This window comes from Penicillium antarcticum, assembly GCF_028974205.1.
Source record: "Penicillium antarcticum strain IBT 31339 chromosome Unknown utg000001l_segment0_segment0, whole genome shotgun sequence".
Lineage (NCBI taxonomy): Eukaryota > Fungi > Ascomycota > Eurotiomycetes > Eurotiales > Aspergillaceae > Penicillium > Penicillium antarcticum.
The window spans coordinates 1,128,087-1,155,850 of record NW_026695299.1 but is presented as its reverse complement, the minus strand read 5'-3'; the positions used below and the strand labels follow the sequence as shown (position 1 = coordinate 1,155,850).

The window sequence follows — 27,764 nt, the reverse complement described above, 5'->3', positions numbered from 1 at the left end:
CCCAGCACCTTAGAAGACAACACCCTTGACCTGCTTGACCTTGTTTAGGTCAATGTTTCTGATCATGAGGGTCCAGAAGATGCAAAGCCCCATCAATCCAGTTCCAGCAGCAAGCATTCTTGTCTGGGAGTAGCCATAGGCAGATTGAATTGCCAATCTGGTAGGAGATCCAACAGGGTAGCTCAGCTGGACGGTAAGGTCCTCGTAGATTGAATCAATATCGCCCATGGCAGATGACGGGAGCCTGGTCTGCAAGGCCTTATAGAAGGTGTTGGTCCAGATAGCACCACAGATAGTGGAACCAGCGGCATCACCGACAGTACCAACAACGTTCAACAGGGCAAGCACAGTAGCAACGTGCTGATGGTCAACCGCTGCCAAGATAGAGAGTTGCTCAACAATAATAAAGACGGATCCACCAATGGAAATGAAGATCTGGCACATGACAAGATAACCGACGGACTGGTTGGGACGGCGGAAATAGATCATGAGACCCTGGGCGAAAATGTAGAGAGGAACAGCAATGTAGAGGAGCCACTTGAAACGGCCAGTCCGGCGAATGATGAAACCGACTCCGAGCAGAAGGACACCGGAGACAACATCGAAGGTGTTGCTGACGTATCCAGCCTCGGAAATGGAGAGATCGTTTACTGCCTGCAAGAAGGAAGTATAGTAGTTGTTCCAGCAGTAGTATGACAGTTGGTATGTCGCGTCAAGCAAACAGGCGCCAATGACAGTCCGATCTGTCAAAAGACTGAAATCAAACATCGGAGTAGGAGCAAAGACGATCTCCCACACCAAGAAGACAATAAGCATCACAAAGCCAACCACAATCATGGCAATAATATAGCCAGAGCTCCAGCCATTGGGAGCGCTAGCAGCGATGGTGAATGGAAGAAGGAAGACTGTGAGGCCGACCGAGAAGACGACAACACCAAAAGCTATTCAAGATCAGTACTTTGCAATAGTCAAAGTTTTTTTTTTTTTTTTGAATAAACTTACCATCGAACTCCTTAGTATAATGCCAGATGCTCTGGAGCATGGTCCGACCGCTTGGCTCATTGTGCAGGAGACCATCAGCCTTGGCCCTGTGCAGGTTGGTCTTCAGAATAAAGAAGAGAGGAGCAGCCACAATGGGGAAGATGATGGCAAAGGAACCAAAGCCCCAACGCCAGCTGATCTTTTCATAGAAGCTTTCAGCTGCCTTCGGGCCGGCAAAGGCAGTGATAATGTAGGGAGAAGAGGTGAAGGCGAACGCCAATCCTCGGTTCTTCAATGTAGAGATATCGGCCGTGATAACATCAACACAGTATGTCATACCTCCGAAACCAATGCTGTAGAAGACGTAGGCGGCGCAGAATGTAGGAAGGTTCTGGCATGCAGCCATGATAATCAGACCGAGAGTCGCGAAAACGGTCATGCACAGATAACCTTCAGCACGACCCCAGACATCCATGACCTTGGCAGTGGGAATGTATACTGCGGCTGTCATGGCGTCAGCGACAATGTAGATGACGTTCAGCAGCGAGTGGCTTTCAAAGTCACTGGTGACATAGGACATCAAGCTGTAGTTGATCGAGGATTGCATGGCATTGACGAAGTAGAGGAACCAGATGCTATTGGAGAGTTCTGTTAGTTCGCTGATATGATTGCTTGACTCATTCCTCTCATAGTAAAACTCACTTGACAAAGACCGCAATCAACATGGTCTTCGACCAGCTCAAAGTGATGGCCTCAACATCGCGAACACCGCGCTGGGTGTCCTCGGTAGGAATCTCCGGGTTTTCCTCATTGGCATTTGCTGGAACGACAGTCTCGGAAGCAAGATCTCTCTTGGTTTCCTCGTCTGTGTTCACAGTGACAGGAGTGACATTCTCTTGGGTCGAAGACCTCCGGAAGGTAGATCGGAACCTGGCGAAACCCATGATGATCTGCGTAAGAAAATGCCTTGGAAGAACTCAAATCAGCTCAAAAAAGGTCGGGATCCGCTGCCCTTATAGAGTTCCTGTTATTGTTAGCGCTTGAGATCCAGCGCTTGATATCCACCGAAGTCGGCAACTTGGTGGAAAACTAATGCACGCCACGCCGTGATATTTGAACCAAAATGTAAAGCCTTGGCAATGTCTCAACATGCTATTTGCTAGAAAGCCATGATATTCAAAAAAATTTCCGGGCTAATTGTGCCAAGTCTTTGGTCAGCCCACGTTCGGACACATTCGGACAAATCTAATCAGATGCAATGATTTCTTGGTTTCAAGCAAGCGAAGGCAACGCCAACCGGGGGGGTAACTACCACCAAGCTTCGAGATGCTCGTGGATTCTTCCTGTTCAGGGAATCAAGTAGTGGACTGCCTTGGCAAGACTTGGCGTACATTGGCGAATGGGATTGTCTTTTCCACCGCGACAAGAGCCATAAATGACCAGAATCGCCTATGCTAAAATTGGGCCTCCGTATTTGGGACACAGAGGCCGACACCAGAGCTCTCAGTCGCGATCCGAGCGAGCTCACCCGATACGGGTACATACTGTTGTGTCATGAAGAATTTCAGAGATGTACCTAAGCAGCAGACATGGTCAAGTATCAGTGATTCGGAGCGGAAATCGCTGTCCTTTTAAAAAGTCCAAGTTGATCTGCAATTGTACTAACAATAAATGTTCTGCCTAGCACATCTCGATAAATACAAAGCAAGTATCAAATACACCAGGTATCAAATACATCAGGTATCAAATACCAAATACGTGTTAATCAGATAAATCACCCCCCACTTTTCGTACCTCAGAACTAGTCCCCATTTGGTAATCTGATTAAATTGAACCTTGGAAATAATAAAATTCCTTTTTCTTCATTTTTTCTCATAGCTTCGAGTTCCGCCAGCTTGGAGACCGTTTCTCCACAAATGCCTGGATCCCTTCGGCGAAGTTAGGACCACCTACTAGCCGAGGATACCACTCATCCGCCAGACTTGAGACAGTATCCTCCACGCTGCCAGCTTCCCAGCTCATGCGAACTCCCATGCGACCAACAATTAGCGCATCCGGGCTGTTTTTACACATGACTTCTGCAATATCCAGGGCCGCACGGACAACATCCGCAGGCGAGTCCACCACTCGACTCACAAGGCCCCATTCGTGGAGAGTGGTGGCGTCCACGTTCCTGCCGGTAAGCACGAGGTCCATCGTGCGTTGAAGGCCGATGGTGCGGGTCAGTCGCGGCAAGCAACCGGCCACAGGCACAATACCTCGCTTGACCTCCGGAAGAGAGAAGATAGCGGAGGATGCAGCCACGATGAGGTCGCAATTGGCTATCATCTCGAAGCCTCCACCCATACAGATGCCATTCACTGCAGCGATGATCGGCTTCTTGCCACCCCTGCGAGGTAGCCCTGCGAGACCGGGTGCGGACATGTCATTTACCACTCCGGCCTTGTTCATCGCGTTCCATTCTATTCGTTTTTAGTTATTTTGCTCCAGTTAGAGTGATAACAGCAGAAAATAAGCGAACCCACCTCCTAGATCGGCTCCGGTGCAGAATGCCCTGCCCTTGCCTGTGATGATAGCCACCCATAAACTTTCATCTTGGTCGAATTGATCCCAGATATCTGCGATCGCCCGACTTGTAGCTTTGTCGATGCAATTTAACTTATCTGGTCGGTTGATTGTGACCTGGACAACCCGCTCATGCGGGAAAGACACATCAAAATTCTCATAGTTTGACGGCCTTGTTCGTAGAGACATGGCGAAGAATGTGGAGAGTATAGACCAATACAACGAAGGCTGCCCTATGTCTTTTTATGCTTGGGACGTGACATTACTTTTAGCGCATTCGGTCGAAGCTTACAACCGGACGACGGAACCTCGGAACCCGCGTACCATGACTGGTACAGATCAAAAAAAAAAAAAAAAAAAAGGAACTATTCCCCGTATTTTCGGATTATAGCGTTGTCTAGAGCATCCGAAACAAATTTACTTCGTTAGGATCTGACAAAAAAAAGTTCGGCTTCGGTTCCCTTATCCATTCTTGATCATCCTCGGTTGTTCAGGGTCCCTGCATACTTATAATCTGATTGTTATCTCCAGGATTGGCGCCCTTCCACATTTTTCTTACTCCCACTTACACTCTTTTTGTCGAGCTTGAGATTAATTGCTCAAAGACTACGACAATGAGCTCCAATTCCGCCACTGTTCAGACATACCCCTTGGTCAAGCTTCCACACCCATATCTGACCTCATATCGGGTGCAGTCTGCCGGATCGTCGCCAGCTAAGCACAGTTTGACGCTCGATGAGCAACCCACCGTGGGACGATCGCTGCCAGAACCATTACACTCAGATTCGCTCTCATGGAACGACCTCACATTCATTCCCAAGGCTGAACAGCCGCCAATTTCAGATAACACACCTTGGGGTCGCGCGCGACGCAGCCCGCACACCGTTTTCCAATGGACTGGAAGCGCGCCTTCTCTGGCGCAAATTTGGAACATTATCCACGCTATCTACCTCGCTCATTCTACAATTGAGTATTTCAGACTTGACCTGGCCGGCAGAGGACAGGAGGTGATTCGCAATGAGCTTCTCTCTACCGGCATGGCCATCCAACACCCAAGGAATCTTCGCGACAGAGAGAACAAAGCCCTCCAATTCAACCAACTGCTGGTTCTCCGAAGCGCCTTCTGGCAAGGCGCTGCTTCACCAATGGGACCTCGTCCCATCTGGGTGGTAGGAGATGGCACAGACGGACCTATGCGGGGCTCGCTCGATCAATACCCGGTGATGCCAGAGAACTACCAAGTCACAAACAAGTTCCCCGAGGAGCCAGTGTATACTCGTCACCCGACACGTCGTCCCAAGCCTCACCCGGGCTCAATTGCGTACAGTCGCTATATCCCAGAAATCAACGAGCACTTCTCACTCGAGGTGGTGGATTGGCAAAATGCGGAGCATGTGAAACTTTTTAACACATGGCAAAACGACCCTCGCGTTGCAGCTGGCTGGAACGAGACTGGAACTATTGAGCAACACACCGAGTATCTACGCAAACTGCACTTTGATCCTCACGTTCTCTGCTTGTTTGGCCGCTTCAACGATTCCCGCTTCTCTTACTACGAATTGTACTGGTCAAAAGTAAATTTTCACACTCCACTCTCAATCGTAATCCTTTGTTATATCGATTATGCTTACAATTTTCCCACAGGAGGATCACTACGGCGCCCACTACGATGCCGGAGACTACGATCGCGGCCGCCACTCCCTCGTGGGCGACGCGAGCTTCCGAGGTGCCCATCGCGTGAATGCCTGGTACTCTAGCTGCATCCACTACTGTTTCCTAGACGACCCACGCACAGCCAATGTGGTAGGCGAGCCCAAGGCCACCGGTGCCACCATTTTGTCGTACGAAAATTCTCAAGGTCTCACTATCGGCAAGTACGTCGACCTCGGACATAAAAGATCGGTCCACTCGATCTGTAGCCGAGAGAAGTGGTTCCAGTTATGCCCGCTGTTCTGGGATGGACGTGAGCGGCCTTTAGAATCTGCTGATCGTGCCGCGTGGAATGCCAAGCTGTAATAATGCTTGACCTTCTTGTTTGATCTTTAATGTACAAAATTCACGGCCTTGGTTTTTCTTGATTTTTTTTCTCGCTTCTCCACGTCCAAGACATGTGGGTATTGCTGTATTCCGTACTTCGCAGCTGTTGACCATCTACAACTTACCTATGGCAGTTCTCTGCGGTAATTAGAGAATCCACTCTTGTTCTGTTGTTCAAATCTGATTGATCAGATAAGTTAAAAGGAATCTGTTTAGATTGCACGGTAAATTTACGGAGCCCGAGGGCCCACTCACACCGTCATCTTGCATGGCGGAGCTCGCGGAGTACATGTACCGTCGCTTCGACTGTTGTACGTAATATGCAGGGAATTCATAGTCGGAGGTTTTGCAGATGTGTGTGCAGCGAAATTAAGACAGAAGGTCTTTTCGAACATGAGTCCTTGTCCAGTTCGAACAGAATTTGGGATTGAAACACAGTGTATCTTTGTTTTGTTCAATTGGACAAAACATCATACCACACAAATTGAAAGGGCTTGTAACGGTGTATGTTTCAATGCTGTGAAATGAACATACAGTACTCCAATACATACTCGTACGAACTGGTATGTACAGCTCAAGTCGACCCATGGTACGGCAGCCCCACGATCTGATAACCCCCGTAACGATTTGATTTTCTGGATATTTTCTACAATTTATCGTCAAGTGTTAAAACCGATGTCGGCTGAAAGAAAAAAAAAAAAAAAAACTCAGTAGCCGGATGTTAAACATCCGGGCCCCCTTCAATTCTCACCTTCACTTGGCATATTTCTCTGGAGCTCGTGTGTTTATTGCTTTACCGGATGGAAAGACGCTAACGAGTGGATGCGGCTTTTTTTCTGACTTTGTCAAGCGGAGCAATAAATTTGTTGCCTTGAAGAACTTAGTTTCCTCAACACTCGAAACGTCAACTATACAGGTGTTGCAAGCCAGCGCCCATATCGAGTCACCATGAAGCTCTTCGGGCAACTCTCTGGTTACCCCAAGCTGCTCCTGGCCGGCAACCCCTCCAGAGCCGAGTTGGGGACGCTTTTGGTCGGTATACTGTCGGCTATTGCAGCTGGTGTTCCTTTTCCAATTATTGGTATCGTTTTCGGTCAACTGCTCGACGATTTCAACGATGTTACTTGCAGTCAATCCGACGGAACCGCCTCCTCAAGCTCCGACTCCAGCTCTCAGTCTGACATCAATAGCAAGATCTTGTTGATTGTTTATCTCGCCGTTGCGCAATTCGTTCTCATTTATATGCACCTGCTATGCTGGACCATGACTGGTGCGCGCCTTGCGCAGAGACTCCGTGAAAGATATCTGCAGAACTTGCTCCGTCAGGAACCTTCCTTCTTCGATAACTTGCCTGCTGGTGAGGTCGCTTCTCGTCTCAATACCGATATCCAGACAATTCGTTCCGGTACAGCAGAAAAGGTTGGAATCTGTCTTTCCAGTTTTTCGTTCTTCGTCACGGCGTACATTGTCGCCTTCATCAAGGACTCTATTCTGGCTGCCATGCTCATTTCTCTGGTCCCGGCCTATTTTTTGATGTCCTTTGTTGGAAGTCATTATATTGAGAAATACACCGGGCGCATGTCTGACTACGCTGCTTCCGCCGCGTCGATTGCTTCCGAGGCGCTCTCGAACATTGTTGTGGTGCAGGCATTTGGTGCCAACGGCCGTCTGGAGCAGAAGTTCTCCAAGGCTTTGAAGCAGTCTGAGACTGAAGGCCTGAAAAAGGCTGCTGCTACTGGTATTCAGGCTGGTTTCCTTTACTTCATTGCGTATGGTGCGAACGGTCTGGCCTTCTGGCAGGGAAGTAAGCAGATAGCCGAATCACTAGGCACGGACTCAGCGGGCAAGACCGTTGGATCCATTTTTACTGTTATCTTTGTCTTGGTTGAAGGTTAGTCTGGCAGGATTCTTACAACGAAAGTCATACTGACAAAGACACAGCTACCCTGCTCCTGAGTCAAGTTGCTCCCTTCATTCACCTGTTCACCCAGGCTGTGGCTTCGTATCACAAGCTCCGCGACGACATTGACCGCACGCCTTTGATTGATGGATGTGGTGATGAGGGTATTCGTCTCTCGCAGGCCGAGGGCGGATTCGAGTTTAGGGACGTTTCATTCATTTATCCGTCTCGTCCTGAAATCACTGTTCTCAACAAGATCAATCTCTCTATTGCCCCCAAGAAGCACACTGCTATTGTTGGTCTTTCCGGAAGTGGAAAGTCAACCATCGCTGGTCTGGTTAACCGATTATACGACGTCACTGAGGGAGAGATTACTTTCGACGGTCATAATCTTCGCGACCTCAACACTCGTGATTTGAGAGGATTCCTCAGTCTGGTCCAGCAAGAGCCTTCTCTGCTTGACCGATCCCTTTTGGAGAACATTGCTCATGGTTTGATGAACTCAAGCAACCCAGCCCACGCACACCTGAAGACTACTCTTCTCAGCACTGACCTTTCGGATGTCGCTGCTGAAATCAGAGAAGGCTCAGACCTCACCACAGCCGCTGAAAAGCGGGGTGATAAGGTTGTTGAAATCGTTGCATTGGTTCGAAAGGCTGCCCAGCTTGCAGATGCTGATGGCTTCATTGAGGCCTTGCAATACGGATATGCCACTCTTGTTGGTTCTAGTGGACGTTTGATCAGTGGTGGTCAGAAGCAGCGTGTTTCTCTCGCCAGAGCCCTTGTCAAGGATCCTGCAGTTCTCATCTTGGATGAAGCCACTGCTGCTTTGGATTCTAGAAGTGAACAACGCATCCAGCGTGCTATCAACAACATCTCGACCGGCCGAACTGTCATCACCATCGCTCATCGATTGTCTACCATCACTGGTGCTGACAAGATTGTCTGCATGCACAAGGGAGATATCCTTGAGGAAGGCAGTCATTCTGAATTGATGACCCAGAACGGTCCATACTCCGAACTCGTCAAGCTGCAGACTCTTGGGTCCGCTTCCAACAAGACCGAATCCACTGTCAGCGTTGAGACCGTCAGCAAGTCTGACGACACCTCTATCACCGAGGTTGACAACGAGAAGGGCAGTGTTTCGAATGAGACCGAACCCGTTAAAGAGGCCCATGTCTCTACCACCGAACAACCAGTCCCTGAATCAGCAGAGGATGAGGAAGAAGAGCCCGAGACTCCTAGAAAGAGCTTGTGGGCTCTTTGCAAGGGATATGCACCCGCCGTCAGGCCTCATCTCCTTATGATCCTCGCCTCTCTCCTCGGTGCCACTATGGTCGGTGGAGCTTTCTCTGGCGAAGCTGTCATCTTCGGTAACACCGTTGGAAGTCTAAACCCTTGCAAGAGCGCGGCCAGTATTATGAACCGCGGTAACTTCTACGGACTTATGTTTTTCGTTCTCGCTCTGATTGAGTTCTTTGCAAACATCGTCAGCTGGGGAGGATTCGGTTACGTTTCTGAAAAGATTGTCTACAAAGTCCGCGTCTTGTCTTTCCGATCACTTTTCGAACAAGATCTTCAATGGCACCAGTCCAACGGCAGATCTCCCGCTCTTCTTCTTTCATATATCACTCGAGATGGTAACGCCTTGGCTGGCCTGAGCGGCTCTGTCGTCGGTACTCTGTTTGCTATCAGTGTTAACCTTATCGCCGCCATCATCCTCACCCATATTATCGCATGGAGAATCGCTTTGGTCTGTTTGGCCGTGGTTCCTCTTCTGCTGGGAGCCGGCATGATGGAGCTGATGGTCCTCGGCAAATTTGAGGAACGTCATGAGAACGCCTACACTAAGTCTGTCGACATTGGTGTCGAAGCAGTCACCTCTATCAAGACCATTGCATCCCTCTCCCTCGAGGAAGATACCCTGCAGACTTACCGTCGATCCCTGAAGGGGCCTCGCAAGGAAACACTTATGGTCACCATTCAAGCCAGTTTATGGCAGGCAATGACCTACTTCCTTGGTAACCTCGTCAACGCCCTCGCCTACTGGTGGGGTTCCAAGCAAATCGTCAACGGAAACTACACCCAGACCCAGTTCCTGATCGTCGTCTTCTCCCTCCTTGTCAGTGCTCTGCTCTGGAGTCAGATGTTCGCCCTGGCACCCGAATTGTCTGCTGCACGATCCGCCATGGCCAGAATCCTGGGCCTGATCGAGATCGGCAAGGACAAGATGAACGGAACCCTTAAGGATGTCGAGTCCGTCGAGGAAAAGCCCAGTTACGACACTGGCAATCCAGCCTCTAGCGTGCAGCTCCGCGATGTGCACTTCTCATACCCTGCTCGCCCAGACATGAAGGTCCTGAAGGGTTTGAGCGTCGATATCCGCCCCGGCAAGTTCTGTGCTCTGGTCGGGCCCAGTGGTGCCGGTAAATCGACCATCATTTCCCTAGTCGAGCGTCTTTACACGCCTGAATCCGGAGGCATCTTCATCGACGGCGTCGACGTGACAAAGACCACCGATGTCTCCTTCCGCGACTGGGTCTCCCTAGTCCCCCAGGAAAGCGTCCTATTCGAGGGAAGCATCGAGTTCAACATTGGTCTCGGAGCCCGACCTGGTCACGATGTCAGCCTCGAGGAAATTCAAGAAGCTTGCAAACTTGCCAACATTCACGAAGTTATCATGTCCCTTCCGGAGGGCTACCAGACTCTCTGTGGACCTAACGGTAACCAGTTTTCCGGTGGTCAGAAGCAGAGATTGTCCATTGCCCGTGCGCTCGTTCGCAAACCTAAATTGTTGATTCTTGATGAGTCAACTAGTGCTTTGGATGCTGAGTCTGAGAAGCTTCTGCAGGATGGCCTTGAGAAGGCTGCTCGGGGTATCACTGTGATTGCTATTGCCCATCGTCTACACACTATCCGCAAGGCGGATGTTATCTTTTTGATTGATGGTGGTGTTTGCACTGACTCTGGTTCGCATGAGGAATTGTTGCAGCGGTCGGATAGTTACCGTGCTAACGTCATGCACCAGACGGTGGCTACTTAAAATCGTAGATTTGCATATCTTTAGTTACTTTATAATATTATATCCATTTGTTTCTTTCTCGGTTTACGTCGCTGTGTCAATGAGCATACTTTAGGCATGTAGACAATGTTGCTTAGAATGAAAGACATCTGTTTTCCAAGGGAAAACATACTGTAGAAATACCTTCAAACCAGCTTGAACATAACTTAACTTGAAAGTATCTCTACTGTAGAGGCAAAGTCTTATTTAGGCGAAGTGGACCAGGAAGCAAGGGATGAAAAGTAACAGATCAAATTCCAAACCAATCTATACTATCTCCTTCCAAAGAAGCAACTAGGTATTATAATCCACTACGTAAATCAAGCATCAAGCACCAAAGGCTCAGGACTACAGCCAGACAATTCCTGAACTGCAGCTGCCAACTCATCAAGAGTAGCAGCGACAAAGGCAGCATCCTTCTCACTACCAACAAAACCAACATGCATCTTCCCACCCTTGGCAAACGAAACCGCCTTCAAGGGATAAGCAGCATCACCATGCGGGTTGGAAATATCAACCTTGCAAGAAGTACCAGCAAAAGGCATATCATCAAAGTCAGCCCAGTCCTGGTGGTGCACGATCGAGTCGAAAGTACGCGCCTCTGGTGACCAATGGGTACATTGCTTGGAGATCTTCTCGAAGCCGAGGAAATCATATGCGGACGATTCGGCGGCTTGCTTCTGCACAAATTGAAGCAGGTCCATTGCTGTCCATTGAGACTCAAACTTCACTCGAACTGGCGTGAGTTGGTAGCAAGGACCGATAACGTTCTCGACATTCGCGAGGTCGAGAGTTCGGCCTGATGTGACTGTTCCGAATGTCACGTCTGGCTTACCGAGACGGCGGGCTAAGACCAATGCCCAGGCTGCGGTGAGGACGTTTGCAGCGGTGATCTCTTGCACCGGGGTGAAGTTCTCCACCGGCGTCTCTTGGAAGATTGCTTTGTCGGTTGGCTCGACGACTGGGCCATCCAACACGGACAATGATGAGTCCTTGAGGAGGTTGTTCCAGTAGTTGACGGCTTGGGTTTGGAGGCGACCGTCGGAGATGCGGGCGATGTATGAGGCGAATGGCTCAAAGTCGATAACCTTTCCGCCTGTGTATAGGGTCTCGAGATCTTGGAGGATTCTGGGCAATGAGACACCGTCGTATTGGGCATGCGAGAGACTGAGGATGAGGCAGTGCTTGCCATCGGTGCCTTCCACATGGAAGATCTTGAAGAATGGCGACCCAAGCTCGTAGGCTGTCTCAATGTCTGTCTTGCAGAGGCGGGTCACGTATTGCTCGAGATCCTGGTTGGTCTGGTGCATGGCTATGGGCAGAATTGCCTCTTCCAAAACAACCTGGAGGAAGCTAAATTCGTTTTCGATGAAAACGGTGCGCAGGATGTCATGAGTCTTGGCCAAATCATTGCATGCACGGAGCAACTGTTTGATGTTGACCGTCTGGTCAAAGTACAGCATGTTGTACTGGATGGATGTTCGTGGTGCCTGGACAGTCTGTCGGATATCCATCGATTGAGACTCCGTGACGGGACAAACATCGCGGATGGGCCAGCCAGGGTTGGCAAGCTTGGGTCGGACGGTGGAAGCCAAGAACATCTTGATGTCCAAGTTGCTCAGTGCCGAGAAGGGCTTGTAAGGCTGAACACTGTCCTTGGAAGCTTGGTCAACCTTCAACACCTTGGCGGCATCGCCGAGACGCATGTTTTGGAAAATATCGGCCACAGACAGGGCGTGACCTTGGGTGCGGAGGCCGGACACTAGTTTCATGGCTAAGACAGAGTCACCTCCGAGACGGAAAAAGTTGTCATCGACATCAATCTGCTCTGGGAAAAGGCGAAGGATCTTGGCCCAAGCAGCCTGTAGGATCTTCTCTTCGGGTGTCAGGCTGGTCTGCGCTAAGCCCTTGGTCCAGGCCTCTTTTGTCCCCTCGCGGACTTGGTTGAGAACGCTCCGAGGGATCTTCGATGCCAGCTGGTTCAGCATGGTGTGTTCGAGTTGACCCAGACCAGCGGGCAACTTGTCAACTATAATGTACGTAGAGGGAGCCATATAAGCCGGCAATGAGTCCCGAATGTACTTATCAAGCTTCTTCAGAGAAACAGCAAGACTGACAGGGATCATATCACAGATAGTTGTCTCAAAGCCAGACTCACTGTTGGCAACGCCGTGCTTCTCGGAGGAGATTTTAATGTTGTCTTCCTCCGAAAGCTGCTTCTCAACAAAGACAACGAGCTCTTGTTCTACCATCTTCTGAGTGTCATCAGCAGATGGCATGAACACTGCTGCTGCTGCACGAGTTGACGATGGGAGGTGGTCAATGAAGTGCGACTCAAGGTCTGCAATATCAATTGCATGTCCATGGAGCGCAACCACGTTCTCCTTGCGGCCGACAAACGCCAAACTGCCATCCTCACGCAATTGCACCATATCCCCAGTGGGCTGCAACTTTCCAGTCCGGCCAGCGGATCCAGCACTTCCAGCCACGAGCCAAGCTGGAGAGTCAACGGTCTCGCCGGAGAGACAATCACCCTCAAGCCAGAGCTCACCAACAGAGTTGATCGGCGACAAAAGAGTCGGATTGCGCGCATCACACACCCAGGGAACAACAGCACGGGGATAGACAGCCCCCTGCTTCATGGTAGCCTCCGCGCGAAGCTTACCAGTAGACTCATCCACAGACAGGGGGGAGTCTGGTTCCACTCCCAGATCTGACTGAGCTCCGCTTCAGGAAGACAAGAAATCTCATCAAGTCTCCGGTCAAGACCCTTGGACAGCTGTATGCAAGCGGTTTCCAGCTGTGCAAGAATACGCTGCATTTGAGAACCTTCAATCAAGCTGGTATCGAAGCTTGCGCAGACTCTGAGACCGCCCTTGCGAATTCCAAAGGCGACCATGACAGGGTAGGGATTGAAGTGAATTGCTTCGCGTACAACGTCTCCAAGCTCAAAGCCGAGTTCACTACCCACGTATTCTGGGTCGGGCTGAATGACAAGACCGGTAGGGGCTTCGCATGCGTACTGAGCATCCTGACTGACCTTTCGGATATTCTGCATTCCCATGTGCTGGTAGGGTGTACGGGCCAAGACTGATTGCTGGATTGTTTGCAGATAAGCCTCGATGGAGCTTGAGCGGCGGACGTGGACGCGGATGGGGATGGTTGCGATCAAGGGTCCGACGATGCTTTCAATGCCTGGCAGGGCGATATCACGACCGGTGAGGGTCTCGCCGAAGACGACATCGTCGCTTCCAGTGTATTGAGATGCAACAAGAGCCCATGCACCACGGACCAAGGTGGCCATTGTGAAAGGTGAGCCAGCGTTGGGCTCGAGCGAGATCTGATGCTCGATCAAGCCGTTGGGGGTGGGCATGAAGTCTCTGGAGGGAAGACGAGGGAATTGAGGACCAACGGCGCCCTTCAGTTCGCGACGCCAGAATTCATGCATGGCATTCTCGTCGGTGTCACACACGTATTTGACGAAGTTACGCATCTTTGTCTGGATCTCGACGGATTGGTTTTGCAGTGCGTCACTAACTTGCTTGAGGACAATAGGCTCTGACCATCCGTCGTAGAGGACGTGGTGAACAGTCCAGACCATGTATCGATTGTCTTCGTTGGCGACAATGGCATAGCGAGCCAAACTTTGTCCGAGGTTCATGCGCTCACTTCGGTCATTCTCAAGGTACTGCTCCAGGTCGGTATCGTATCTCCAGGAAACGCCTTCCTTGACAACAATCTGTTGAAGGCCAGGGTCTTGGAGAGGTGCCAGGCGAGAGCGAAGGATAGGGCTTGCGGCAACAACATCCTCCCACGCCCTCTTCCATGCATCGGTGGAAATGTGCGATGGGATGTTTGCGACTCTCTGGGCGATGTATGCCTTGGCTGATTTGAGCGAGAAAGTGAAAAGTGACTCTTGGGTGGGTGTGCATAGGTAGATATCCTCAATGGCCTCTTGGTCCACCCCACAGGCCTCTGCTGCTTCAAGACGGGCACTCTCGACAGATTGAGAGATCAATGAGAATGCAGGAATTTCTGTCTCGGTCTCCGTGCTGCAGGGTTTGACAACACCAGCCATTGCTGAGAGAGTCGGATTCCCAAAGGTATCTATGACAGAGAGATCAAGACCTTGTGTTCTACACACAGACGAAAGTCTCATTGCAGCCAAAGAGTCACCACCGAGGGCGAAGAAATTGTCGTCGGGTCGAATAGCTTCGGCGTCAAGCTTGAGTGTCTCGCCCCATGTCTTCCGCAGACGCTGCTCGAGTTCGCTGAGTTCGCGAGAGGCAGTGCTTGCTGCTCCTTGGTCCAGCTGACGCAGATCGACGCTGGAGCCGAATGCGCGGAGTTGCTTACGATCAGTCTTGCCGGAGATCAACACTGGCATGACGTTGACGGGGATATAGATAGTCGGTACCATGTACCGTGGCAAGACTTTGGCAACATCCGCATTGGCCTTGGTGATAATCTCGTTCAGCTCGCTCGAGAGGGGCTCTAGGGCAAGCTCACTCTGTCCCTTTGTGGAACCAAAAGTAACAAATGCGACGAGCATCGCCTGGCCTCCATACTCCTTAGGGGTGATCACTTCGGCAATAATGTTGGCATCGGAAGGCAGAACAGCCTTAAGCTGGCTCTCAATCTCGCCAAGCTCGACACGCTGTCCACGAAGCTTGACTTGGGTATCCTTGCGGCCCACGAAGACAATACCGCCCAGTCCATCGGGATCATATTTTCCAAGATCACCAGTCTTGTACAGGCGACCTTGACGACCGGGGTAGTCTTTGTGGCCCGCAACCAACCAGGTGGGATCGTTAATGAACACTGAGGCAGTCTTCTCGGGGTCATTGAGGTAACCCTGTCCGACAATAGGACCCTCAACAAGCAGTTCACCCACACCACCAACTGGAACAAGTTCATTGTGGTCATTGGGGTTCACGATCCACATGGCAGCACCATTGCCAGGACCGATGGAAAGGTAATCCCTGCCAGTCGCAGCGCTGCTGTTGATAGTACAACCAACTGTACATTCGCAAGGACCGTATCCAATAATAATACGGGTCTCTTTGCCCCAATTATTGGCGTCTCTGGCGGAGACTGCCTCTCCACCAAGTCCAAGTCCACTGAGGGATGCAATAACATCCGGTTCCAAAATTCGGCCAACTGAAGGAGTCAGACCGGTATAGTTAATTCGCAACTTCCGAATCACTTCATTGATATCGTTCAATCTGTCCTCGTCAGAGGGAATGCAAAGACAGCCCCCATTTCCGACAGTGACAAGCATGCTGTCAATGCTGACATCAAAAGCATAGGACGCGAAATCCAGAACTCTGGACTCGGGGGTGTAGCCAACTGCCTCGCCTCGAGGAAGAGCGCTACTTGTGTATGTTTCATGGGAGATCATCACTCCTTTGGGGGTACCGGTGCTTCCAGAGGTAAATATAATGTAGAGAAGAGCGGAGGGAGGCACAGCTGGTAGGGTGGTGGTTGATGGAGAGTTCTCCAATTTTGTGAACGTCTCTTCGTCTACAACAAAGTGCTGACCATCGGGAAGAATTTTTTGGGCCAGTTCAGATTGCTTGCGAGACGCAACCATCGACTTTGCGCCTACTTGCACGCCCATGTTCTGGAGACGGGCGAGGGGAAGAGTTGGGTCCATGAGGGCGAGAGTTCCTCCAGCCTTCATCACACCGAGCACGGCGATGATGGTCCATCTTGACTTTTCAAAGCATACTGGAAGAACATCGTGGACCTGGACACCCATTTCCACGAGACAGCATGCCACATAGGTGGAATATTGATCAACTTGGCCGTAAGTCAAGCTACCATCCCAAGAATCAATCGCGACTTTGTCTGGGTGTTCCCGAGCTCTGTCAGCAATTCTGTCTTGCATACAAAAGCTGTGCGTAGGAGGCAGCTGGTGGTTCCAACTCCAGATGTCTCTCAAATCGCTTTCTGTTGGTTTCAAGCAAGCTTGGATGGTCGCGTCAGAGCTTGAAAGGCACACTTTAATGGTATCAGCCAAAGCCTCAATATGGTGTTTCACTGCGTATGGCAGCATCTTCTCAATGTGCCACACTGGGCTGATTTCGAGGCGCGCATTATTGAAGCGGATTTCGAGATGAAGTACATCCTTGCAATTACGGTTAGCTATTACCGGGAAGACAAAGTTATTACACACTCACTTCATCTTTTGTTTCAGCAGGCTCTCTTGAAAGGGAGCTCGTGCTCAAAACGAGGGATGCCGGGTTTGAAGTGGCTTGTGAAGCTGTCGCAATGTTGCGCGCAATTGTCGCACCAACTTCTCCCACATTACTTTGTAATCCACTCATTACTTCATTCATTGACAGCTTGTTGACTGGCTCCGACGCCACATAGTCCGCGCCATGTTTGTAGGTCCAGTCGTAGGTTATTTGGGCATCTTCGCGGCTTCGCAGAAGAACAATTAGCCATGAAAGCAACACGACTTCTTCTTTCATGCCAGTCGGGCTCGGGGTATCAGATGCAAGGCCCGCAACATCGAAAGACAGAAAGTCGTCGACACTGACGTGTGTCGTCATTTTCTCGAAACCGTTTGTTGGCGCACTGGGAAGATTCGCCTGATCGAGCGGGATGAAACCCATATTGACGTTAACCAGCACAGCTGGTCCTATATCCCCTGATGTGAAGGAGTTGAAGCTGTTTAATTTGGAGCGGGTCAACTTGGCGGAAGTGGTATGGCCGACTCTTATACTAAGCCACGGTTCTGTCGCGTTATGCTCCACCCAACTTCCGAAGCGTCAACTTTTCCCTGCATGTATTGCACATCTTGCCCGAGATCGGCTATTGCGGGGTGGGTTCAACTCGAAAAAAGAAGAAACGGGCCGGAGCCTGTAGGTTTCAAGGTTTCATATTTGCCCGTTGAGATGTTCATACTGTAATGTAAGTAATGTAAATGTCTGCTCCACATGCGGGTAGCGCGTCATGTGGAAACGTAAAATAATACAAATTGCTGCCAAGAAGATGAAATCGACCCGAGCCATTTTCCTGTAGGGCTAGTCGTAGGTTTGGTGTTGGGCTACGTAATACCAAGACCTGGGGGGAGAACATGGTTACATTCTGCAATGCAGCAGCCCTACCCCCTACTGAACAGGAAATTGAATCCGTTGCACGGAAGCTTCGGAGACTGGCTGTGCATTAAGACCCTCTATTGTGCAGCTTTTTCGGAAATGCCCGATGTAATGCCCGATGGAAGCGAGGATCTTTGCGATATCCTGTCACTCTGAGACCCACTCAGATCACACGCGTGCGCATTTCTCGTTCTGAGCACTGATTTGCTATAAATAAAATTACATGCGCTTATTCCGGGTGCTACAAAAATGTGGATGGAGTGAAAAAAAAAAGTAAAAAGACAAAAAATGGCCCTGGTTTTAGCGTCTTACATGTACCTGCTTTTTTGAGTGATTTCTTGGCTCGCTTGCGGAAAGCCTCTTCAGTCTCACGAACGCCACAATATCCATGAGCCCCTCCTCGTCCATACTATGCCCATCGGTTGACGAAATTGCAACGTTGATCTTTGTGGTTCAACTTGGCTTTTGGCCAAGCATCTCATGACGCACCCCCTTTGGCAGTGATCATCTGCTTGAAGCTTGAGTCAGGTAAGGCTAGCTATCGAAGGACAAGCCTTCTCAAGCGTTCAATAGACCTTGGCTTTCTAAGCTCATGTAAAGCACAGGTATTGGTGAGAGGAAGTGATGAAATTAAGTCCGATCTAACCCGGATAGAGTTTTCACCGAGGGGCAATCTAATCAGATTCGGGCTGATTCGACCAATCAATCTAATCAGATCCGTTGATCTTACCTATCTCCAACTAGCGCGGGTTGGCGCGTCTGTACCGTATTTCTAGCAGAAACGGAGGATGGTAATTGACCTACCTTTAGCTCGTATTAAAGCTTTTGTGGGTTTATTAGCCTGCTGGGCGAGACAGACTCTGTGAGTGCCCACTTGGTGCGATACCGTCGTATTCACACGTTATTCTAGTATATTACGATACACAGTATTTCTTATGTCCATACACAGCTATACACTGTATTACAAAAACGCCAACCCAGTCTTTCCAACCGTGCAACCCCTTTTCGCGACTCTGAAGTCTTGGCTGCAAAATATGAGACTTGTTACCTAATAGTCCCCGGCTTGACGCGGCGTAATCAGATTGATAAGATGCTCTGAAACATTTGACCGGTGGAGCGCATTCGGTTTCTCTAACCGATGCAGAATCCCACAGAGTGCGTCATGCGGAACCTTGAAAGCCCGAACTCGGCAAATCGAACGATCCGCAAACTTCCTCTCCTAGAAACATTCCTCCAGCTCACCCATCGCAGTATCACCATCTACACGCCAAAATGTCTAAATTCTGGCCCAAGGGAGGCCTCCCCGGCATCCTGCACCACTACGTGAGTTCCTACCCCCCACAAAAAAGGTCAATTGGACCCTGACGGGAGCTAACACACCAAAGACCGAAACTCTCGTCACATTCGAATATGCCTCCAGCACCGTTCGCCAACCACACAGTCTCCTCTTCGTCGGAGGACTCGGCGACGGCCTCGCCACAACATCATACATGGCCGATCTCGCGCGCGCATTACAGCAGTCTGAATGGTCCCTCTTCACCCTAAACCTCACCTCCTCCTACCAATCCTGGGGCCTGGGACATCTGGACCGCGACACGAGCGAGATCGCGCAGTGTTTGGAGTACATTAAAGAATACAAGAAAGACAAGTTCGGCGGCGGCAAGATCGCCGTCATGGGCCATTCCACTGGCAGTCAATGCGTGCTGCACTATCTCTCCCAAGCAAACCCCCACACTAGCATCCCGGCCTTTGACCCGGATGTCGAGCATGTAAAGCGGCCTGTGCTTGATGGCGCGATTATGCAGGCGCCCGTCTCGGATCGCGAGGCTATTTTTTGGGTCCTGAAATGGGGTATAGGTGATACGACGCCTGAGAAGGCTCGTGCTGTATATGATCAGATGGAGTTGCTGGCACGCGAGGCTGTTGCGCGCGATTCTAAGCATGATACTATGCTGCCTTTGGAGTTGACTTCTATGATTTACCCCGCCAACACGCCTATTAGTTGCAGGCGCTTCTTAAGTCTTGTTAGTCCTGAGAGTCCGCAGTCGCCTCAGGAAGATGATTTGTTCAGTTCTGATCTAAGTGATGCGCACTTTGGCAAGACTTTCGGTATGATTCAGGAGCGTGGTTTGCTCAACCATAAGTTGATGGTGTTGATCTCTGGGAAGGATCAGTCTATTCCTGATTGGGTTGACAAGGAGAAGATGCTGGCTAGGTGGAAGAATGCTACAGATCACAATGGCAAATATCAGATCTGGGATGATAAGCATACGGGTATTATCCCTAATGCTTCTCATGCTTTGAGCAATGATGATCAGGCTGAGCCGCGCAAGTTCCTTGTTGAGAGGGTGCTGGGATACCTGAAGTCTGCTGCGGAGAAGACGTAGACTACGAATGTATACTAGAATTTCAAGTCCAGCGTTTCTATAGACCATGCAGCAAAATATCATCTCTGGCAGTCAATATGCGAACAATAAACCACTCGGAGAGTAAACATTGAATGCGGCGAGAGGTCTAGCGATGCGGAGCATCAACCTTGGACAGATTCCAGCATCATCATCACCTCTTCATTCGCAATTAAGACATTCGCAAAAATGCCACTCAGTTATCAGGATAAGACGGTGGGAATCATCGGATGTGGTACCTATCAAGACTTCTCTTTGGTCGTCAAATCAGCCCACCAACAAACGAACAGGAAAGATGAGGACAGCAATCGTCTCCGGCATCTTCAATACACTGCGCGACGACAGCAAAAGCGGGTCATCAATCTTACTAGTGGTCTACACAAACACAACCCACTAAGAAAATCGCTTGTTAGCTCAATTCCCAAACTATAACGATGCAGGGTGGAAATTCGTCGCAGAGGTAGGCGAGGCAAAAACACTCAACCAGAGATGAGTAACAACGTGACCATCATGGATGGCTGCTCAATCGTCATTCTAGCATTCAAGCCGCACAAGGCTCAAGAATTCCTAAGTCAGAAACTTGTAAAGAGGGCGCTAGCAGGAAAATCGGTACTTAGCAACCTGGGAGGTGTAACGATGCAAGACATAAGAGGTTGAATCAAGGACAGCGATCCAAATTATTATCCTCCACCGTGCGTTGTTCGAGCGATTCCCAATATGGCGGCTTAGATTGGCAAGTCTATGACTACCATTGAACGCAATGATATGTACCCGGCTCAACGGGAGAATCTCATGTGGATATTTTAGAGGCTTGGTCACGTTAAGATTATTGACTCTGAGGCATTCAATGCTGCTTCTATGCTTGCTGGGTCATTGATGGCTCTTCTGTCTGTTGGATTTGATGGGCTGCTTGACGGTAGTGTCAAGGAGGGTCTTAAGAGAGCCGATGCAATGGAGTTAGCTGCCCAGGCGATGCTGGGAATGGCGGAGATGTTTCGCACTGGAGTTCAGCCTGCTGACTTCCGTGAGAGTGTTTCGTCGCCAGGGGGTTCGACTATCACGGGGCTGATCACTGTTGAAAGTGCTGGTGTGAGAGGGGCGTTTGCTCGTGGTATGATTGACGGCACTGAGACTTTGCGAGAGCAATGAGACTTTGCGCTCATACCTGCTCAGTGATCTCATATGTTATTCTGATACTGTCGTCTAAGCTCTTTTACAATGGGTTGTTGAAATCATGTCCAGTTCCATGGATTGGTTGAGGCTAAGTTTCCAAACATGGCTTAGTAGTTACAGGGGTGATAAGTCCTTTTCACACGCCCGCTACTAACGTTCTATAATCTGAATAGCTTGCTTGAGGCACTTGAGAATGGGCAAAAAAGTGGTGATAAAAGAGACGAAAAAGAGAGGCCAACTTGGGTTCAAACAATGCATGAAAAGTATATTCGCTGCGAGGACTGCGTATAGAAATTGTGGAATGTTTTGTAGCACTATGAACAGAATGATGGCCCCTGTTGGATATCAATCTGTACACGTAGACCAACCTTGGAATCCGAAGTCTTCCTGAGTGTACCGCATATCGCACTGCACTTAGACCAAGTACGACCTACTACTAAGACACCATGAAAATGAAAACCGGATATGTATCCATTGACAATACACTCAAAAAGACACAGTACATACACAGAAAGAGCATCCAAAAGATGGGGGGAAAGGAAAACTAAAAAGGAAAAACAAAAAAAAGATTGGAAGACAAGACGCTCAAATGCACCGAATGGTATCTAGTCGTCAAGATGAAAGTGAACAGGAGCACAAAACGAATAAAATGAAATATGAGAATGAAACCCGGAAATTGGGATGTGGTGATCAGACAAAGACAGTGACAGATGTAGATGGTAGGTAGACATGGATGGAATGAAATGATTGAGAAAAGAAAGAGTCGAAGTCAAGGTCCAAGGAAAGAGGTAGAGGACAGGAATGGGAATACGATTAAATTAGAACATGCCACCATCAACAGGGACGGCAGGGGGAGGATATTGAGGGACGGCAGGTGGAGAGCCGGACCGGGATTCCTGGCGCGCCCGCGCGTTCAGGTTACCACTCTCGCTGGAAGTCTTGCGGAGACGATTGCGGGAGCGGGGACGGAGTTCGTCGTCTGGGAAGACGCTTTGTTCCTCCATAGTGCTTGGAGCTGGCGATGCAACCCGCGACGAGTCGTGCTTGTCGCTCTTGAATGCACCCAAGATTGTCTGGGTTGCTGTGCCGCGGCGACGGCGAGGGTTCATTGGGGGGAGAGGAGGAGCGCTGCCCGATTGAGACTGGAGGCCAACGAGGGGGACGTTGGATGTTGAAGAGACGAAGGTCGGCTCTGATATCTGCTTCTTGTTCACCGGGCGCTTGAGGAGAAATCCGTGTCCTGGGGCTCGTTGGGGAATTGTGTGGGCAGAGTTGGCTGCGGATGCGAGGGATGTGGACGAGGTGTTGGCTGGTACCTCGTTCAGGGGAGGAGTTGCGTTGGCAGAGTAGGGTGGTGCAGCAGGCGAGGGCCGGGGCGAGGCGCCGATGATTGAGGATGTGTTCGAGTTGGGGAACTGGAACGGACGCTCGTATTGGAAGCTCGGGGTGCCGGAGCGACTGGTGCTACGGAGTCTACCCGAGGCAGCAGAGGGAGCACGGTCAACGTTCGGTGACTCAGCCATCTCAACGGATGGGCGGTTCGAGGGAGGGAGAGAGATGGGCATAGGAGGCTCGAAGCCTTCGGGGACAACAAAGTTGTCATGCGCAATGACCGATCCCTCCTCCACGGTCTGGAGATCATCCCGCTCGCGGTATCTGGTGCGGCTCTTGGAGCGGCCAGATGCATCCGATCCCGAACGGTCTCTCTGAGACCGGAAAGCACCGTGTGGGGATGGCCCACGGCTGCGGCTGGACTCGCGTGATTCCTCGTGGCTGTTGTTGCGGCTGAGAGTTGGCATACGGGATCTGAATGAACGCTCTCCAATCTGGGGAGAACTAGAGTTGGAGTGCTGGCCAAAGCTGAAGGGAGGACGCTCCTCGCGCCACGAGTCATCTGAAGCAAGGGCAGGGGAGGACGAGTTATTGTAACCAAAGAGCTTCTTCTGGTCAGGCTTGGGCATGGCCTGCTTGCTGGCCTTTTGCTTCAACATAGCAAATGCGTTTCCCGTTCTAGTGAAGTCAGGTGTTGAGCGGCCAGGAGTAGGGCTGCTGGATCTGCTCTCGCTCTCGGCAACACTTCGTAGCTTCTCCTGCACCTTTCTGCGTCGTTCAGCCAGTTCAATGGCGAATTCCTCGCGCTCCTTCTGGGTCTCAGTGCTTCCGTCACGGCGGTGGGAGAATGACGCCATTTCCTCTTTCCACGATGGTGTCTTCGCACCGCCGACACCAGGGGCGGAAGAGTCCTCACTATTGCGAGAACCGATTCCCTCTGCGGAGTGAGCAGAGGGAGCATGTGAGCTTGATGTACTGGGGCGTGTAGCTGATGACGGCCGAGCATATTCGCGGGATTGTTCTACCATAGGAATGGTATCCTTTGTCACAGGCTCCTCGGGCTCATGCTCAGGAAGACGAGGCGACGGAGGAGGGAAGATGGAGGATCGGTCACTTTGCTGACGAAGGTGAGAGCGAACCATTCCACCCATTCCACCGAGACCAGGATCTGCCTGGATCGTGGGGGAATCAGGTCTAGGCGGGACACACTCGTGCGAGGAAGCGGCATCGAAAGAATCATTCTCCTCGATGGGCTTGAGGTCACCTAGATCTGAGTATCTCACTTCCGGAAGAGTTTCGAGGTGATCCTTGGTCTGGGTTGATGGGGCGTTAGATACTACGCTCGAACGCTGGATCGACTGGCCATATTCTGTGGCCAAAGATGTAGCCGACGAGAGGTCGTGCGAGCGGCGATCATCGCCTTCATCTCCCGACTCGCTGGCAGTGGAATTAGCATAGAAAGTCTTCCCTCCACCTCGGTAAGGGGAAGCTTCGATGCTGGAAGCGCGGGAGTGATCAACGCCACGGTGCGCCTCGCTGCTGTAGTGAGAGGAGGCGGACTCGGCTCTGGAGCGGTAGCTGGATTTGGACAATCCTCGTGGGCGCTGGCTAGCAGGCTCTGCGGGCGGAGGCCGGCGCGGGGGTGATGATCGTCGCGGCGGGGGGGTATCTCGTCCTTGGTGCATCTGAAGCTGCCGACGGGAGAATGCTTGCTCGTCGAAGCCTGTGGCAGGGCGGTTGAAGAGACCCATGGCGGTGGCCTTGCCGTGGTCTTCGGGGTGAATTGAAGCAGCCAGGAGGGCGGCAACATCCTCGGCCTCGCTGGAGGGAGGACTCAGAGGGGCAGCTCCAAAAGTTGCTGCTATAGGTGAGATGCGCTCTTTCAGAGCAGACTCTCCGGAAATGCGGGGCTTGGGCGATGTCGCAGACGAAGGTGGGCTGGTAGGAGAGGCGGAGGCGGGCTCGTTGATGGCAAGCTTCTGCAGGCGATCACGCAGGTTGGTTGCACTCCGGGAGTAGTTGCGATTCAAAGAAGGAAGGTCAGGCGTTCCTGCACGCTGACGGCTCAGGCTTTCTAGGCGGTGCAGAGTTGAGGTCTGCTGGCTCTGGGCTGCCTGGGTCAATCCTTGGCCATAGAGACGACGGGTTCGAATCGAGCCAGTTTTCGGGTTAGACATGGCGGAATTGGACCGATTGGGCTCGGCAACGGTTTCAGGGAATGGATATCCACCCGCTGGGGGCAGGGATGATGCGCTTAAAGGCGACTCATCGACCGATGTCGCTGGAGTCAATGACTGGACGTTTGATAGGGGTCCGGAGGCAATAGATGAGTATGTCGTCCGGTCGTTGGATGAGACTGTCGAAGGAGCGTATTCTGATTCCCGAGCAGCAGCCTCGCGCGCCTCCTCCACAGCCTTCTCTTCCTTTTCCTTAAGACGTAATCGCTGGAAAGCCGAGAGGTTCATGTCGTGTTCATACACCGGCTTGCCCATCCCCCGACTAGCACTCTCTGGTGCGCCGTTGGGTCCCCCTGGGCCTCGAACCGGGATCTTATACACCTTCTGGCGACCGCCAAACAAATTATTGCCTTCTGCGCGACGTCCTCTGCTCATCATACTCCCAGCTTGTGATCGGTCGTCATCTGTGCCATATCCATCTCCCCCAGAAGCGAATGAATCGGTGCGGCCGAGAGCCATGGAGGGCCGACTCCCATCATTGGAGGAGCATTCATCGATATCCGCGAGCATATTAGGGTTGTGGCCAAACAAATTCAATCGTGAGGCGCGTTTGGGGAATAACACGCTGTCGTCACTCGCCTTGCCGAGTAATGAGAGCGGGTCATCCTGTTCCTTCAGCATGCTAAACCGAGCCGACAGCTTCGGCATGAGCAGACTGGTGCGGAAGTCATCTGTGGAGGGGAGGGCGGCTGAGAGGTCGAAATCAGGTTCGGGTTTGGGTTGCTGGACATCTCTCTTCTTGGATCCCTTGAGGATGAATGCTGGTGACTCCCCCTCGAGATCCCCCAAGGTATTCTTCACCTTCTTATTCTTGCGGAAGCGGTTCATCATCCGTAATGTGAGCTCAGGAGGCAGGCCGTAGTCGGCGGGTAAGGAATGTACAATATCGCGAGGGGTTGAACGAGTGTGTTGAGTGTACTTTGAATGCCGAATCAGCAGATGCCCCTTCAATTAGAAGGAGTTGACTCACTGGATGTTATCCAGAGGAAGAGAGCGGCATGACCTAAGTCAGAGAGTAAATGGCAGAAAGGAAGCCCTGAGATATCTGGAGTAGACAAATCACATAGGGAACGCGAAGAATGTCACGATTTGGAATGGATCCAGGTCCTCTTAGCGTCAAAGTAAAATTAAAAAAATTAAAATGAACTTCGGGATCGTCGAGCCCACCGTTCACACGATCACAAAGATGAGATGTTTCAATGGTACAATTCCAAAGACCAGAAAATATAGACACTTGTTTGTTTACACATACTTCGTACTCTCTGAAACCTGATGAAGTTCAAGGGGCTACCCGAGCGACATCCATGGAACTTGTGTATGGTATGGTCATCCAGTAGTGTTCCGTTCCCCCCCCACGCACCAATTCTGCCCTAAATTACCGTTACACAATACATCCCCTTGCTTCATCCTCTTTTATAGAAGTATATGTATCTCTTTCGGAGCTCGAGGCTGAACGCCACTCACCATGCGACACTGAGCATGTGTGTCTTCAAAACTCTCCAATAACCTGGGTCCGAGTCAAAAACATTTCCCGCTAAGATCCGAGGGCCTGGACACGGGAAACAAGATCGTCGCTCGATTACTTCATACCAGATCGGAGCTGAAATCAAATGGAGAAGGTGATCCAAGAGGGCAATTACTGTCTTATGGATCACAATATACTCCAATAGATACTGGATACTGGATACTCACATCAGACTCTGATATCAAATGAGATCAACTAAACCACCCAACTCCTTGCATTGCAAGTCGGCCGGCAAGGAAATAACCCTGTACAGTAAATATAAACAGGTAATACCGTAAACCAATTGCGCAGCATAAAAGGCAAAAAGCAGATAGGCAAGATTCACCTCATCTGCAATATCGCCTGCTCGGTACATGTACTGCATCTGCAGGTACACGAGACCACCATATTAAATATGGCTGACATGGCTGAGATTAGCGAAATGGACATGGCGTGCAGGACTCAGCCACAATATAAGACCAGTGCTGCAAGAGTCGGCCAAGAATGAGTTGTAAATTTCCTTGTAGGCCGCAGGCCTGTACAGAGTAGATTACAATGCATTCTATTTTATTTTCCGCACTGCAGGGCCTCCTGCATTGTGCAGGACCGATGGGGGCGGTATTCCGTGTAGCCCACATTCAGCTCTACATTATACGACGGTGCAGATTTTTGCTGGACGTGGATCCGCCCCCGAGAAATCAAAATCGGAACCATGGGCTGGGATGGGGCCCGGCATCTTCCAAAGCGTTCAGGGCTCCAGGCCGGCATTAATAATACAGAGTTTACGGAGTAGAGAATTTAGATTGTGTGTGTGTGTGTGTGTGTGTTGCATCATAAGGAAACAAGGAAAGAAAGACATGGCGTGGAACCCATGAGATCACTGGGACCGAAAGCGAGAAAGCCTAGAACGGAAGTTAGCGTCTAATAGCCGGTGAGCGCTGACAGCCGTTGTAAAGCTTCCTAATGAAAGGGAAAAGAAGGGAAGGGAGTAAAGAGAGACTATTGGAAGTATAAGGTATAGTGCCCCTGACTAGTCCTAATGGGGATGGTCACCGTATTCCCCGGTCCACTGCAGACATAAACAAGAATATGGTAGATCGAGATTGATGTCATTAATCTACGATATAGTACTACGTAGGCTTGGAATATAGTATATAATGTCTGTGTGTAGACATATACATATAGAAAACCAGGTCGAAACAAAGAACACAGTCCGTATATTCCTCGTGGGCACAAAAACCAGTTTAATCTCCGACGCTGGATCTATCACTTTCACGTCCAAGTCCCAAATATAGTGCCGAATAGGACTGGACTCCCTAGCTGACTATCCATTGTCCCTTGTACAGTAAGTGTCCATTGTACGGGTGCATGTACATGTACCGTGCATGGATCTATACAACACCGCATAATAGTCACCACAATCGACATGACATTCACCGCGATCAGCACGGAAACCAGCAGCC

The 27,764-nt window shown here is 50.6% G+C and overlaps 8 protein-coding genes across 8 annotated transcripts; 4 read left to right on the top strand and 4 right to left on the bottom strand.

Moving 5' to 3' along the window:
* Nucleotides 1-9: 9 nt before the first annotated feature.
* Nucleotides 10-1,925, bottom strand: N7508_000425 (uncharacterized protein; the record flags this gene model as incomplete). Its single annotated transcript, XM_058458510.1, has 3 exons — nt 10-941; nt 1,003-1,616; nt 1,684-1,925. 3 exons carry the CDS (start codon nt 1,923-1,925, stop codon nt 10-12), a joined length of 1,788 nt encoding a protein of 595 aa, XP_058324732.1.
* Nucleotides 1,926-2,853: 928 nt separating this feature from the next.
* On the bottom strand, nt 2,854-3,735 carry sidH (enoyl-CoA hydratase/isomerase family protein; the record flags this gene model as incomplete). The annotated part of the gene is made up of 2 exons (XM_058458509.1): nt 2,854-3,443; nt 3,507-3,735. The coding sequence occupies 2 exons, from the start codon at nt 3,733-3,735 to the stop codon at nt 2,854-2,856; spliced, it is 819 nt and encodes a 272-aa protein (XP_058324731.1).
* Nucleotides 3,736-4,160: 425 nt separating this feature from the next.
* Nucleotides 4,161-5,562, top strand: N7508_000423 (GNAT family N-acetyltransferase; the record flags this gene model as incomplete). The annotated part of the gene is made up of 2 exons (XM_058458508.1): nt 4,161-5,120; nt 5,191-5,562. The coding sequence occupies 2 exons, from the start codon at nt 4,161-4,163 to the stop codon at nt 5,560-5,562; spliced, it is 1,332 nt and encodes a 443-aa protein (XP_058324730.1).
* A 969-nt stretch (nt 5,563-6,531) lies between these two features.
* On the top strand, nt 6,532-10,526 carry N7508_000422 (ABC transporter ATP-binding protein; the record flags this gene model as incomplete). The annotated part of the gene is made up of 2 exons (XM_058458507.1): nt 6,532-7,474; nt 7,525-10,526. The coding sequence occupies 2 exons, from the start codon at nt 6,532-6,534 to the stop codon at nt 10,524-10,526; spliced, it is 3,945 nt and encodes a 1,314-aa protein (XP_058324729.1).
* Nucleotides 10,527-10,864: 338 nt separating this feature from the next.
* On the bottom strand, nt 10,865-17,164 carry sidD (nonribosomal peptide synthase SidD; the record flags this gene model as incomplete). Its single annotated transcript, XM_058458506.1, has 3 exons — nt 10,865-13,239; nt 13,284-16,674; nt 16,727-17,164. 3 exons carry the CDS (start codon nt 17,162-17,164, stop codon nt 10,865-10,867), a joined length of 6,204 nt encoding a protein of 2,067 aa, XP_058324728.1.
* A 1,758-nt stretch (nt 17,165-18,922) lies between these two features.
* sidJ (putative siderophore biosynthesis lipase/esterase) lies at nt 18,923-20,037 on the top strand (the record flags this gene model as incomplete). Its single annotated transcript, XM_058458505.1, has 2 exons — nt 18,923-18,973; nt 19,036-20,037. 2 exons carry the CDS (start codon nt 18,923-18,925, stop codon nt 20,035-20,037), a joined length of 1,053 nt encoding a protein of 350 aa, XP_058324727.1.
* Nucleotides 20,038-20,565: 528 nt separating this feature from the next.
* Nucleotides 20,566-21,204, top strand: N7508_000419 (uncharacterized protein; the record flags this gene model as incomplete). Its single annotated transcript, XM_058458504.1, has 2 exons — nt 20,566-20,637; nt 20,863-21,204. 2 exons carry the CDS (start codon nt 20,566-20,568, stop codon nt 21,202-21,204), a joined length of 414 nt encoding a protein of 137 aa, XP_058324726.1.
* Nucleotides 21,205-22,046: 842 nt separating this feature from the next.
* N7508_000418 (uncharacterized protein) lies at nt 22,047-25,628 on the bottom strand (the record flags this gene model as incomplete). The annotated part of the gene is made up of 1 exon (XM_058458503.1): nt 22,047-25,628. One exon carries the CDS (start codon nt 25,626-25,628, stop codon nt 22,047-22,049), a length of 3,582 nt encoding a protein of 1,193 aa, XP_058324725.1.
* Between the last annotated feature and the right edge of the window lie 2,136 nt (nt 25,629-27,764).